The sequence below is a fragment of the Spermophilus citellus genome, assembly GCF_964194105.1.
Source record: "Spermophilus citellus genome assembly, chromosome: 1".
Classification (NCBI taxonomy): domain Eukaryota; kingdom Metazoa; phylum Chordata; class Mammalia; order Rodentia; family Sciuridae; genus Spermophilus; species Spermophilus citellus.
This window is the reverse complement of record NC_138182.1, coordinates 239,357,428-239,372,638: the sequence shown is the minus strand read 5'-3', so window position 1 is coordinate 239,372,638 and position 15,211 is coordinate 239,357,428. Positions and strand designations below refer to the sequence as shown.

Below are 15,211 nucleotides of genomic sequence, written 5' to 3'. Positions count from 1 at the left end.
TTCAAAAATAACTTCCCATTTCCTCCCTTCCCTCCAGTCCAGCCATCATTCTATCTTCTGTGACGAGGTGACTACTCTAGGTACCTCATATAATCATGCAATATTTACCCTTTTGTGACTGGATAATTTCGGTTAGCATAATATCCTCAAGACTCAGTCATGTTTTAGCATGAGTAAGAATTTCTTTTCTTTAAAAGGCAGAATAATATCCCTCCCTGTCCCCTGTCTACCACATTTTGTTTCTCCACTCATCCCTCCATAGACACTTGGTTGCTTCCACCTTTTGGCTCTAATGAATAATGCTGCTGTAACAGAGAATATTCAAATATCTCTTTGAGTTCCCCCAATTCCTTTAGGTATATATACAGAAGTGGAATTTATAGACCTTACGATAATTATTTTTGCATTTTTCTGAGGAACCTGATATAAATTTATTTTTAAATTGGAGAAATTCATAGAAAAAGCACTTATTTTCATTTTACATTAAACAACACACTGATTATTTCCTGTAATTTTTAGTTTTCTTCCCCCCAACATATACAATCTGATAATGGAATCATTTAGTCATTCTGAGTTCACAGTCATTATTGCAAATAGAGTCCAAAAGGTTTTAATTTGGAATTACAAGTTTTCAATTTGGAATTATAAGTTTTTCCAAAGAGAAACTTACCCTTAAAAAAACTTACCCTTAAAGCTGTGGGTGACCGTGAATAGTCAACAATTTCACATTGAAATGAATAACCTGTACCCCAGCCAGACATCACAAACTGCAAGAAAGCACATGCATATCAAAGAAGGAAGTGTTTGCTCAACAGCTACAACAAAGGTAGTTTTGATTGTGTCTCCATTAGTTTATCAGCTGAGTAAGCAGTCAGTGCAGCAGAGAAGGCGGTTTCAACAATGACAATCTACAAACACGCTTGACAGAGAAGCTTGACATTGAGAATTTTCAAAATCTTAGATTCATATATTATCTTTATAAACTGTATTCTGACAAAATTTTCCATCTCTTGGGATGGTTATTCTAATATAGTGAAGAAAAATCCCTGGGAGGGTTCTGCTTAAACAGCAGCTACTGAGAGGTAATTTATCTTATGCTCATCTATATTTGTAAGTCTATGCATCTGTATACTTTTAAAGGGAATACCTGGCTCTGAATCAGTCTTTTCAACTCTCCCCTATTAGTCAATAATTAAATAAACAAATTAAAGTTCATTGATGTACTGATAAAGTGACTGAAGCAACTGAGTTTTTCCTGTCCCTGGGTGAAGGGTGTGATGTGAAGTGGTGGACCATGGCTCTCTTATTCTTTCCTCATTTCAAATCAAGATGGGCCATGAAGGAAGATCAGTTATAGTACAGGAAAGGGACCTGGTTAGGGACAGGGGAGGGCAAGGGAAAATACTGGCAAATGATATTGGCCAAATTATATTGCATACATATACAAATATGCAAAAACAAATGCCACCATTATGTACAACTATAATGCACCAATAAAAAAATATGGAAAAATAAATTTAAAAAATCAAGATGGACCAGACCCAAGACTCACATACTAGTTGTGATTTGGGTTCATAAGATGAGAGAGGAGAATGCTCTTGTTAACAATAGGAGTACAATCTGGAAGGCCTTAATTCCAACACACCCACAAAGTGACTTTCCACTGGTGGTGAGAAGAAAAAGCCTATTGTTGATAAGTCTGAATTGTAAATCAAAGATTATATTGACATTCTTTCAGGCTGATGGTGGGAAGATCTTCTTTTAAAAACAGTATCTGAAAATGAAAAGCCAAGGACTTTAATTTTAAATTAATGCATATGTTAAATGGTTTGCTTAATTTGGGATAGGACAATATGATTCTCTTCTCTAACTTCTTCTCACAAGTGCTAACATCTTCCTTGCACTGTCCTCCTCCTCAGTTTTATGGTTATATCATGTTCTGCCACTGAAACACATTTTTAAATTTCTATTTTTGTCACTGATAAAGCTAAAATTACAACTTCACACTAAATTAAATTCAAAAGCAAACACCTATTAGTCTTTATCAAAATGACATTTTACTGGTGCAAAAAAAAAAACAGAACAAAAGAGAACAACTTTTAATGATGGTATTTAAAAATACAGCTTTCAGGGCTGGGGTTGTGGCTTAGTGGCAGAGTGCTTGCCTCACACCTGTGAGGCACTGGGTTCGATCCTTAGCACCACATAAAAATAAATAAACAAAATAAAGATATTTAAAAAATAATAATAAAAAAATAAAAATACAGCTTCCCTTTCTGATATAAGCTCCTAGTTTGATTTATAGGACAATATAATACATTGTTAACCTGACAAATTATGAAATACTGAAATTAAGGCTCACAAAAGTACAAGATACACATTTCATGGATCAGAAAAAATGTCTCACAAAAGCAGGTCAACAGATCTTTTCAAAGGAACAAGGGAATGTGACAAACGGCTAATTCTGTTTTACAAAATCCTGCTCTAGTGAATGTTCTCATGTCCTCTTATACTCAGACTCATTTTGACGGATGTAAGTAATACTCTAAGCCCAGAGCTGTTTTCTTAAAATGAGGTGACTAATTCTCCACCTTATCCTAACACAAACAAGTGCTATGTTGAATAGAAGAAGCGGTATGACTTGGCCTATAGTGGGGTCTGACCTGGTCTGTCTTTATTAGGGTCTGACAGATGCCAAGTATCTAGCACATTTGAACAATCACTCAAAGGCATCTGAGTTCCTTTAGCCTGATGAGTTTCTCTTTCCTTTTGTTCATATCTGGCCAAATATTCCTAGTGGAGGTGTTTACACCAAATGAAACCATGGTGCACACAATAGCCATGTGTTCAAATGTGCCATCAGCAGATGGCATGTGGTTTGGCTGCTGAAAGTCTGTTTAAACCGAGAGTGGAACGTAATGTTTTCCCGATGTTAGGCTCATTCCAACAACCCATAAAGTTTTTGCTATATATGTCTATGTTTGAGGCTAGAAATAAGAAGAAATAATTTATATTTGGCAGGTAATAAGCCCTGAAACTTGGTTTATTCAAGTATTATTCAAGTAACTCAAGTATTTAGGGTGAATGCAGATAGAAACTCTCAAATTTAGATGTTTTCAAACCTTCTTTTATGTTATAATTGATAAAATGGGAACCCAAACTGCCTGATTATAACTGGTTTCCTTTCCAGTCTGAGAAATACATTTGGGGGACATCACAATCAATGACACAATCAGACAGAGAACCTAAGAATACCAGAGCATTCTGGGATCTGAAAGACAATTTGATTCCATTCTGGTTTTATAAAATGAAAGGACTGAGGCTTAGCAAGATTTAGTAACTTCCTCAAAATCATGTTGAATCAGAGTACAAAGAAACCATGATGGTGACAACTCATTTTAGAACAGGATGAACTCTGATATCAGATAGACCTTCATTCAAATATTAGCAAAACCAGGACTAAATAGTCCTTGGTCTCCTAGCTTCCAAATTTATTCTTATCACTACTGTAACATGCTATTGCTATGTCCTATCTCTGAGAACATGCTAACAGCATGTATTTTCTGTTTCCCATCCCTACTACTCTTTCCCAGTCTGATGTTCATACTCTAGAAGGGAGAGTAGAGTGAGTTAATTTAGAAAAAATAGTAAAGGAAATAGAAAGTAGCAGAGTGAGTCCAGACTTAGGGAAGGCCCATGAAAAACAAAGCTGGAGCATGAAAAGTGACCTGATCAGGTGGATTTGCAGCAAGAAGAGGGTAGAAAGGATGCTCATGGTGAGACTTTGTTGTACAGAGAGGCCACTGAAGTCCTGGGGGATTAATATGAATCCCAATTATGACTAAGCACAAGCTATGCTGGAGAGGAAGTAGAAAAGAGGGCAAGGAAGCACTGGAGTAGGAGAAGAAGCAAAGAATCCCAGAGAAGCAGATCTGTGAGGGTGGCTGAGATACTTTTTAAGAGCAGAAGGAAAAGAGAACATCCATGAATATGCTTTTGGTCCTGGAAGATTCCCATCTCCATTAAGAACAATTCAGGAATAGACTTCCTACTGCTTTGTATGGTTCTGTATTCTTTTTCCCCTCAAAGTTCAACCAAACCCAAATAGTCCACTGTTGTACAGCTCATCAGAGCACACAGAAACCAAGAGTTTTCACCATGATGGTGACAACTCATTTCAGAACAGGATGAACTCTGATATCAGATGGACCTGATTTCAAATATTAGTTTTCCACTCACCAGCTATGTGACTACTTTGAGTAAGTTACATAATTTCTCTAGGCATAAGTTTTTCCAAAGCTAACATTTATGGACTTGTTCAATCATCTACTAAGGCTAACTGTGTGTAATCCCTGGATTAGGAATTAATTCTTTTCACTACCTGAGAAGTGGACTACCCTGAGATCCTCTAAAGAGTCTGTTATTTGATGTAGACCTAACCATTTTTTATCAAATACCTGCTATAATGAGTGCAGTTTCTGAATTCCTTAATTATTAAGGGTTGCCCTATTTTTAAAAAATGACATAAACAGAAAGACCCAGGCAAAATTCTTCCATTAGGAATACTGGGAAAAAAAAAAAACAGGGAATACCGAAGACACTTGCCTCATAACACATATACAAAGAAAAGAGTACTATGGAAAAATTGTACGTTATCATCACTTTCTTGAGTTCAAAGGGTTTTCGATTCTCCATGAGCTTTGGTCCCAGAGAAGTGACAAAATAGACATAGAGTCCCAGGATGATGGTTTGTGGCAGAGGCGAGGACATGAGGAGCCAATCTTCAACTCTTGGATCTAAGAGAAAAATAATATGTAAGTGCACACTTGCTTAGCTAAGAGATACGGACAGCAAACAACACTTCCTGAGGTAAGCACCTAGATTGCAATGCTGACAGTGTAGCTTTGGGCAGTGGTCACCAGTGACTTTAGGAAAGGTAGTGGGAAATCATCAGAGATGGTGGAACACCCCTGGCCTAGAAACAGTGAGGATGTTAGCACCCTTGGATCTCAAGTAGTAAGCAGACCTCAGAAGGACTCATGTGGAACAACTCTTCTGGGGAGGAACTGTGTTATAGAATGAAAGTCTGTGCCCTCCCAAAGTCCATATGTTGAAACCTTAACCCCCAATGGGAGGCTGATGGGCTTTTAGGAGGATGGAATCCTCATGAATGAGTTAGTGCCATTATAAAAGGGACCAGGGATTTCTCTTGCCCTCGTTGTGCCATGTAAGGATACAGGGCAAGAAGACAGCAACCTGGAGGAATTTCTCACCAGAACCCTACCATGCTGACAACCTGATCTTGGACTTCTGGCTTTCAGAGCTGTTAGAAATAAATTTTTGTTGTTAGTGACAGACAACAAAGTAGCCTGAACAGACTGACAAGCTGTGATCATCAGTTGGGCAGGATCTGGCCTGCCCAAGACAATTCTGCAAGTAAATGGCCAAAGGAATAGACACCTGAAGCCCACCCTCCCTCTCTCTGGTCTCCTGAGGTTCTCCATTGACTGAACCCAATCAGAAACCAGTGCACAAGGGTGTAAGCCCAAGATATAGTCCTACTAGTCATCCTCCAAGGGCCTAGCACAGGGTTGAAGTAGATCTGGAGGAAAGGTCACCCCATAATGGTCCATCATCCATCTATAACCACTGTTAATATTCAAAAGTTGTTCATCCAGACATTCTTTTATACATAAAAATGTTTGTGTTTGCTGGCTTCTTAAGTTTCTTCTTTCCCTAAGAAAACTGGCATATTTCCATATATTCTGAATCATAGAATCATAGAGTTGAAAGGGACCTTAGCATCATCTAAGTACCTAAAGTGTGAGCTCTGCATGTCCAAAATTTGGGCTAACCAACATGATACTTTGTGTGTGTGTGTGTGTGTGTGTGTGTGTGTGTGTGTGTGTGTCCTGGCCTTGCAATCATGTAAAGAGAAATTCACCCAGTCCTTGCCAGTTTCAGGCTGGCAAAGTTGGATTGATTAAAAACTTCAACTCAAGATGAAATGTGATTAGCTCTATAATTTAAAGTGTGATTCAAGTGGAATTTCACTGAATGGCCTCTTGAAGCCAGAGTATATGAATGAAAATAAGTATAGATAAGTTTCTAGTTATATCTGACTCAAAATTGACAAGACTTGGAATTTGAGTACTTTGATGAGCCAGAAAAGAAAAGTGAGGAAATGCAGGCCTTGCTTATTTAAATTGCGAATGATGAGGCCAATTACTGACAAACTTTGAGTTACCCCTGAAAGTTTGACTTCCCACCCCAGATTTCTTCAGTAGAGCTCTGTGATTGATGACTCACTGGGACTCACTTTTAGTGCTGGAAAGCTAACTTTTGAGAGTTGGCTGTACATGTAGCTAGTAAGATGATTTATCTTCATTCAAGTGGGCCTCCCTCAAAAATATTGACAGATGTCCCTGTGTCTAAATAAATAAAGCCAAAGAGTCAACATTTAGCTCTGAAATAGACCCTATGATACTTAGGAAATTAACTGATGATTAAAGAAGCCCCCAAAACAGAGGAGGCAGAGACTAGTCAATAAATGTTGATAGGAAATCTAGGATAGGAAAATTAGTTGATAGGAAAAATAAAGAGCAAATGGAGTTTGCTCTTTACTTCATAGCCTAAACAAACATGCCCTTAACTATGTAATGGATGTAAGATATCTAAGGACTCTCCATAAAAGTGGGGAGACTACTGAAATGCTGAGTCAAACAGGCTGTTTGCTGCAGGAGTTTAGTGCCTGTGTTCACTGTGAATGGACAAGGTGGAACAGTGGTATGTAGTATTCTCTAAACTTAATTGGCCATGAGACCCTGTTTTTTAATAGAATACCATTTAACATTGTATTGAACTAATGCTCTGTGCAACACAGTTTGGGAAGTAGAATTTATTTATTTATTTATTTATTTTTAATACATTTTTTTTAATTGGTTGTTCACAACATTACAAAGCTCTTGACATATCATATTTCATACATTAGATTGAAGTGGGTTATGAACCCCCAATTTTACCCCAAATGCAAATTGCAGAATCACGTTGGTTACACATCCACAATTTTACATAATGCCCTATTAGTAACTGTTGTATTCTGCTACCTTTCCTATCCCCTAGGGAAGTAGAATTTATACATTTATTTGTTGTTTGTTGAGCCAGTAAAGATTAGGTAGTAATAAGTGAAGATAAATAGGAGCCTACTTTGAGAAGAAAATGTAAAATTTTTTAATTGGTTAAACACAGGGAATGAAACATAGATAGAAGCTAATAAAATATTCAAATTTTTAGAGTTTGGATAAAACTCTAGAACATCATTACACTGAGAACAGAGAATAAGAAGCCAGAATGGTCAGGTCAGAACACTTTATATTAAAGGTGCCTGTAAAACATTTGTATGGAGATTTCCATAAGTAACTGGATATATAAATCTGGAATTAAGAATGAGATCTGAGTCAGAGATAAAGGCTTGGGGGTTACTGCCACATAAATGATGAACAATAAAACACTGAGACAGGCTAAAGTCAGAATTCTAAGGTCTTGACATTCACAGGAGGAGAGGTAGAAAAAGAACGACTTAGAAGAAGACTGAGAAGCAATGGCTAGAGAGGTAGAAGGAACACCACAAAAGTGAGATCTCCTAAAGCTAATGGAAGAGTGAACTTTTGGAAAGTATTAAATGAGGCAGAGAAAGAAAAAATGTGGACTGAAAAGTGCCACTAGGTCATTGATGCTCTTAGAAAGAATGATTTTAGCAAAGCATCATGCACAGAATAGAAATTCAACACAAGTTTGCTGACACACACTCTCAAAATTATGAAGTTCCAAAATATTAAAGTTTTTTCCTATGTTATGGTTTGTCATAATTTTAAATCTGGGAGGAAAAAGTACAATCAGCTATTCGTGTATATGTCACTGAAATTTTCATTGATTCTATTAGTTTTCCTTCCTTATAAAAATAGAAGTTTCCTAGTACTTCTGGTTGCCATGTGCAATTAAGATGGCCATAATAAACTCTGGCTATGGACTTATATGTTACTAGAGAAGTCTCAGTAAATAAAAGCTATAACAGAACTGTGGCCAGTGGAGAGAATTAAAACTGATCAATCTTTGATGGCTTTCTTCTGTCAATGGGTAACACAAACCTTAAATATGTGAACCTCATAAATCATAATATTCTGTCTAGCTTTTATTCCAAATAAAATAAAGACTAGTTAAAGCAGTACCAAAACAAGACCTCTGGAAAGATGTTAAAATCACCACCTTGAATGATGAAGAGTACGAATGATTTTTTTTCATTTTTTTCCTTTTCTTTATAAACAATTCCAAATGTTTCTCTTAACATGTTTCAATGCATCCCATGTATGGTTAAAAACTAGGTTACTTTTTAAGTGTCAGCAAAAGAACTCCTTAATTAGAGATGTATTTCATTTTATTCTTTCACTGACTCAGCAAAGGGGGGAATCAAATGACATCATCTTTCTGTTCTTCCTCTGACAATAGTAAAAAAGAAAATACGCCAGGAAAAGCTTGCTGGGCTGACTCAGGAAGCAGAATTCCAGTAAATTTAACATTTTCAGCACACACCTTGTCTTAAAATCTTGTATATGACTTTCAAGTTCTAAGGATAAAAAATTATCATGGAAAAATCTGGTTAATTTAATTGGATGCTGTTTTCAAATAATAAAATAAAATACCAAGCTTTAAAACCCCTATTTTAGCAGAACTCTGGTGCCATTGGGTCTGTGTTATGACCCTGGCTCTCCCCATGGCCTGCTATGTGACCTTGGGCAATGAACCTGACTTCTTTACACTAACTTTTCAAAAAATCTATGCATTGGCATAAAGTAACACATATTTCATGAAGAATTGAATAAATTTTATGCAAAGAAGTCAAGCACTCAGTAAACTTGCTATTGTTATTACAGCATAGCTCAATTCTGTCAGCACAGCAGAATCACTTCTGGAGCATTTAAGTGTCAGATGACTATATAATATATAAATCCTGGTCCAACTGATTCAGAGTCCTAGAACATGAGGACCAGGTGTCTGAATTTTTAAAAATCTGCCATTAAAATATAATGGGCAAAGGACTTGAATAGACATTTTTCAAAAAAGACAAACAAAATGGCCAACAGATATGTGAAAATAATGCTCAACATCACATCAGGGAACTGTAAATCAAAATAATATCACCTCACACCGATGGGAATGGTTACTATCAGAGAGGCTAAAGACAGCAATTTCTCACCAGGGTTTCAAGAACAGGGAACCTTTGTACGCTCAGGATGGGGAAGTAAAATAGTACAGTCCTTATGGAAAAATATACAGAGGTTCCTCAAAAAAATTAAAAATAGATATACCATATGGCCTGGCAATCCAATTTCTGGGTATATGTCCAAACAAAATTAAATTAGTATGTATGTTGAAGATCTATCTGTATTCTTAGGTTTGCTGCAGCATTATTTGCAATAGTCAAGATACAGAATAATCTCAGATGTCCATCAACAGATGAACAGATAGAGAAAATGTAATATATATGTACACACCCACACAAAAATATTATTTAACCTTAAAAAGAAAGAAAAGCCTGTCATTTGCAACCACATGAGTAGTCTAGGAAGACATTTTTATGTTGGTGAAAGAAGTCAGACACAGAAAGATAGATACCATATGATCTCACTTCTATGTGAAATATAAAACCCTAGAACTCATAGAAACGGAGTGGAAAGGGCTGAGGTTGTGGCTCAGCAGTAGAGCGCTCGCCTTGCACATGTGAGACTCTGGGTTCGATCCTCAACACCACATAAAAATAAATAAACAAAATAAAGATATTGTGTCCATGTATAACTAAAAAAATATTAAAAAAAGAAATGGAGTGAAAAGGTAGTTACTAGAGGCTGGAGGGAAAATGGAAAGGGGGAAATGTTGGTCAAAGGGTTCAAACTTTCAAACTGGAAGAATTTTTTTTTAATTTACTGCATAGCACAGTAACTATAGTTAATATTAGTGCATTATGTATTTTAAGAAGGTTAACAGTAATTTTTTTTCTGGTACCAGGAATTTAACTCAGGGGCGCTTAACCACTGAACCACATTCCCATCCCTTTTTTATTTTTTATTTTGAGACAGGGTCTCACTAAGTTGCTTAGGGCTTCGCTAAGTTGCTGAGGCTGGCTTTGAACTTGCAATTCTCCTGCCTCAGCCTCCCTTGTTGCTAAGATTACAGATGTGCACCACCAGCCCAGCCAGAATAATTTTCAAATGTTCTCACCACCAAAAAAGATCAGAATTTGAAGTGCAATCACTTCAAATTGTGCTAATTACCTTAGTCCAATCATTCCACAATGTATCCACCTACCACGACATCACTTTGTGCCCCATTACAATTATAATTTGTCAATATATAATAATTTCTTAAGTTTGTTGAGATGATCATGATGACTGTCAGAGTTAAGAACCAGGGATCTGGTGGGTGACAAAGTCCCCTAAACTCAGTGCTGCAGCATTCCTCACTAGGTGCTGGGCAGTTTTTATGTACATTCCCTGCCTCAATTGAATCTGTGATAGTCATCTTCCGTACAATTGCTAAATTCACTTTCTACAAGTAAAGCTCTGTTAGATTATTCTCTTGCTTAAATTAGCTCTCCCTCATAGAGAAAATAAAATTCAAAGATGTACATAACTCTGACTCTAGTTCAATTTTCTTACCTTGTCTTTTAGCAATAGTTACACACCTTTCCAAAAAGGGAGTCTACTTCCCAGAGAGATTAGTAGAACTCTCCCCATGAGATAGGTACCTACAGGTCAGGCATGGATGACTTGATGGGGGGGTTTGGAAGCCACTGTGCAATAACATTTAAAGTTACTTCTGACTCAATCTATGATCCCACAAATTGCATCAGGTTCAGGGGTGAGTGCTCTCTGGTTTCCCCAGAGACAAAGGCTAATGAGGGAGGGAAGGTTTCATGTATCTCTATTTGGCACTGGAGTTGGTTTAAGTATCATGAATGGAGCCAAAGCAGAGGATGGGAAGACAGTCCATCTGACCACCTATACCCCAGAGACTACCAAAGTTCTGATTTGCCGCTAGCTTAATAATCCTTTTCTAAGAGTTCCAGAGAAAGGGGGAGGAAGGGAGAGAGGGAGAGAGAGAGGACAGAGGAGAGGGGAGGGAATGGAGAAAGCATAATGCTGAATTTATAGAATATTAATGAGCTTTTCCATCAACTAATAAGACAGTGTTCTCTTAGAATAGCATGTACTAGATCAAAGAGTACCCCCTTAAAGATTCCAAGCACCAATAAAATAAAGAAGCTGGAAGGAAAAGCAAACATGTACCTCAAGTACTTTCTAAAGCACCAAAGGTTCAGAATGGCAGCAATCTTACTTGTACTACATCTTTTGCAAAAAAAAAAAAAAAAAAAAAAAAAAAGCCAACTAAGTCTGAAAAGCCATTCCTACCATCCAAATACAAAGAAAGCTGCTTTTTAATCATCAAAACCTTTCTCACTTCTATATCTAGGGTACCTCCCAAACAATAATCTAATGATCATTGTAAAATCCTCTTGTAGCTTAAATATTAATTAAGCCACCTTAAATTTTTGTGCTGTGGAATTTTCCACATGAAATAACCAGGCATGACTACCACTTCTCCAGCAATCAGAAAACCAATGAATAGCTGTAAGTTTTCCCAAGGCTACTCAGGATTAGGGCCAATGCCAAGAATATACTTGAAATTCTTGGCCCTTGATCATAGATTCAGACCTTCCTGGGGTAAGCACAGTAAAACTGGGCTAAAAGGACCAGAAATGATTCCTAATGCCTCTCAGAGATCAATATCACACTAAGAAGAAGAAAAAAACTTTCCTGTTATTCCTGACAGGGTTTTCATAAAGTTGTACATCTCAACATAAAACCTTTTAACTATACGTTAAGACATGATAGAAAAAAATAAAAATAATTTTAAAAGTGATATGCTATATTAAAAATATTTACAGATGTAATCCTCTGTCATCTGTAACAATTGTCACCACTATTTGTGTTGGGGTACCTCCCAAACAACAAAGTAATTTCTGCATACTATCAAGTAGCTGGTAGGTATTATTCTCACCTTTGTTTAACTCATAAAGCAACTGAAACCCATAGATGATAATAATTTGTTCAAGATTACCTGGTTGGTCCACAGTAGCAAAGAATCTTGATTTATGTCTTCCACATTCCTCATTCCATATCCCATGCCCTCTGTCCTCTTCCCAAGACTTCATATTAACATAACTTCAGACAGTGGCTTTCTCTTTGGTCTCCTGGCCTCTCTCTCCTCTCATCTTCCCTGTTCTATTTGCAATGCTGTTTCTAGGATCCTCCCTACTCTCCATGTTTAAGCACCTCCAGCTCCTTATCAGTCCACTGTCTTATCTAAAAGGCTCAACTTTTCAATAGAAATATTACTAATAAAAAGCAAAAAGTGGATCCACAGATAAAGATGGAAGTAGAATTCTGAAGTAGCTCATACTAAAACATTTTGTACTTCTAGTACCATATAAATATTCACCATCATTTAAGTTCAAATTTGGCTCTTGAGTGAGGATATTGATTATCTGAATCTCTTGAGTTCTTGCATTTGGAAGAGTCTATTTAGCTTCTGAGTTAAAATACTGATTATCTGAATCTCTTGGGTTCCTGCGTTTGAAACAGTGAAAGCAAGATTTGGATCATAAGAAATCTGCTCTTCCAAATATACCAATTCAAAAATTGTACCCAAATCCACTTGGTTTTCCAAGTATGAATAGTGAGACTTCAGTTATCAATGTATATCTCTACTTCAAAAGCAACTAAAATTTTAGCATTTAAGTTAAATATTGAGTTTATGAGAAATTAGAAAGAAAGCTGATCTGTCAAGAAATCTATAAGTTCTCTGTGTCACTGTGTAAGTTGAAAAACTCAGGAAAAAAAGGATACAGTCATTCTCTATCCCCTACTAGAGAAGAACTTACTTATGGGATACTAAAAAGATCCTTGGCATTCTTTGGGGGCAAAGTTGTTGAGATCTACTTTAGTGAAAGAAAATTGGACTTTAGCAGTCTTTTGAGAAAGATGTCAACCATGAAACAGTATGTCTTTGCTAAAATCATTGCAAACTGAGATATAATTTAACTGTGTTAGATGCTAAGAGGTGGCACTTTTTCCCTCCTGAATTGGTGGATATGTGATTTCTGGATAAGAAAAACCAAGTGGTTCTTAAAGTGATGCTGGTGGTAAATATGTGCAACTGTCACTCAGAAATAGATGTTATATACCAGAATACTAATCAAAAAAGAAAACACAGGTTCTAGTCTTTTCTTTTTCTTTTTCTTTTTAAAATACTGTTTAGTTTTCAATGGATTTTAATTTATTTATATGTGGTGCTGAGAATTGAACCCAGTGCCTCACACATGCTAGGCAAGCACTCTGCCACTGAGCCACAACTCCAGCCCTAGTCTTTTCTACCATCAACTAAACATGACCTTATACAAGTCATATCACTGGGTCTCAATTTCTACTCTAAAATGAGACATTCGCTTCAATTATATATAAGATTCATGTAATCACTAATATGCTCTGATTACTTGCCTATTTAAAAATTTTCCTTTGTTCTAATTTAAAGCACTGGTTAATAGTTATAAAAAACAACATGTACTGGTGTAGTTTAAAAAAACACAGACATAGGCTGGGGTTGTAGCTCAGTGGTTGAGCGTGGTTTGCCATGCATGAGTGAGGCACTAGGTTCGATCCTCAGCACCACATAAAAATAAATAAATAAAACAAAGATATTGAGTCCATCTACAACTAAAAAAAATTTAAAAACACAGACATAGATAAGTAAATAAAAATCAGGCTATGTGTATAGCACAATGGTATATAGAGTACAGGATGAGTATGTGCAAGGTCCTGGGGTTTAATTCCCAGCACCCAAAAATAAAAGAAAATAACCCATAATTCCACCCCAGAAATAACTATTTACCTTACTAAAAAGATACATGTGGTACCTTATACCATGCTTTCAGTTAACATGTTTTAAACTTCTTGGTATGACATTAAATGTTCTTCTAAAACATCAATTTTTTTTAGTTGTTGATGGGCTTTTATTTTTTTTAATTTATTTATATGCACTAAAATTGAACCCAGTGCCTCACACATGTTAGGCAAGTGCTGAGCCACAAACCCAACCCTTGAATTTTTTTTTTTAATCAGCAAGGGGAGAAGGCAGACACCCTAGAGACACTTAGGGGTGTCCCAAGCAAATGCTTCATGCTCTGATATCCATCTCAGGGCTGCGGCTCTTCCATTCATGAATCACCGTGTACAGCGCGGCTATCGGCAATAATTGCAACTTCTCTGAGAATCAGAGGACAGAATCAAGGCAAAGAACGCTGTCCCTCTAAAATTACTTTCAATGGCTACTAAGTTGGAATGTTCTATCATTTATTAGCCAATTCCTTTCACTGCATATATTTAGGATATTTTCACTCTTATAAACACTATAATGAATATCTGTGTAGCTCCATCTCTGTATATATCTGTAATGAAACCATTGACACTTCCTCACTTACTCTTGGTTGACTACTAATAAGAAATTGCAAAGTCTCTCATTCTGTTGAAATCCTATCAATATGAGAATCTCTTTTACTAGGGGGCAGGGGGTTACCAGTGATGGAACCCAAGGGGCACTTAACCATTGAGCCACACCTCTAGCCTTTCCTTTTCATTTTTTATTTTGAGACAGGGTCTCATAAGTTGCTTAGGGTCTCACTAAGTTGCTGAGGCTGGCTTTGAACTTGCAATCCTCCTGCCTCAGCTTCCTGAGCTGCTGGGGTTACGAGCATAAGCCAAGAATCTGACATAAAAAGGAAGGATAAGACTTGATTGGGAAATTTGATTACTCACCAGCATCTTTGATAAAATTATCATAAAAACGCACGGTCCTCGATGTAAGATCACTGAAGGCCATTTTCCACAAGATTTACTGGCTCTTTTAATGGATTCTTCAGAGAAAAAAAAAAAACCGAGTTGATGATCTATAAATGAAATAAAGATAAGCTTTTAGTAATACAATATTAAAAATGCTAAAAATTTAATAGGAAAACCTGGCAGAGCAACAAACTTCTACTGAGGGTAAATGCATTAGTGAACCATATTAAGCCGTGATGCAGTTGCAAACATTACAGATG

General features: G+C 36.6%; 1 protein-coding gene across 1 annotated transcript in view; it reads right to left on the bottom strand.

Annotated features, from left to right (window-relative positions):
• Positions 1–15,211, bottom strand: part of ELOVL7 (ELOVL fatty acid elongase 7) — a 68,050-nt gene that overhangs the window by 13,104 nt on the left and 39,735 nt on the right. The window contains exons 2-4 of the mRNA XM_081302919.1: positions 14,928–15,058; positions 4,606–4,796; positions 687–767 (exon numbers count right to left, since the gene is read on the bottom strand). Of these exons, the coding sequence (XP_081159045.1) occupies positions 687–767; positions 4,606–4,796; positions 14,928–14,991 (336 nt within the window). The 5' untranslated portion in view covers positions 14,992–15,058. The remainder of the gene's footprint in view (positions 1–686; positions 768–4,605; positions 4,797–14,927; positions 15,059–15,211) is intronic.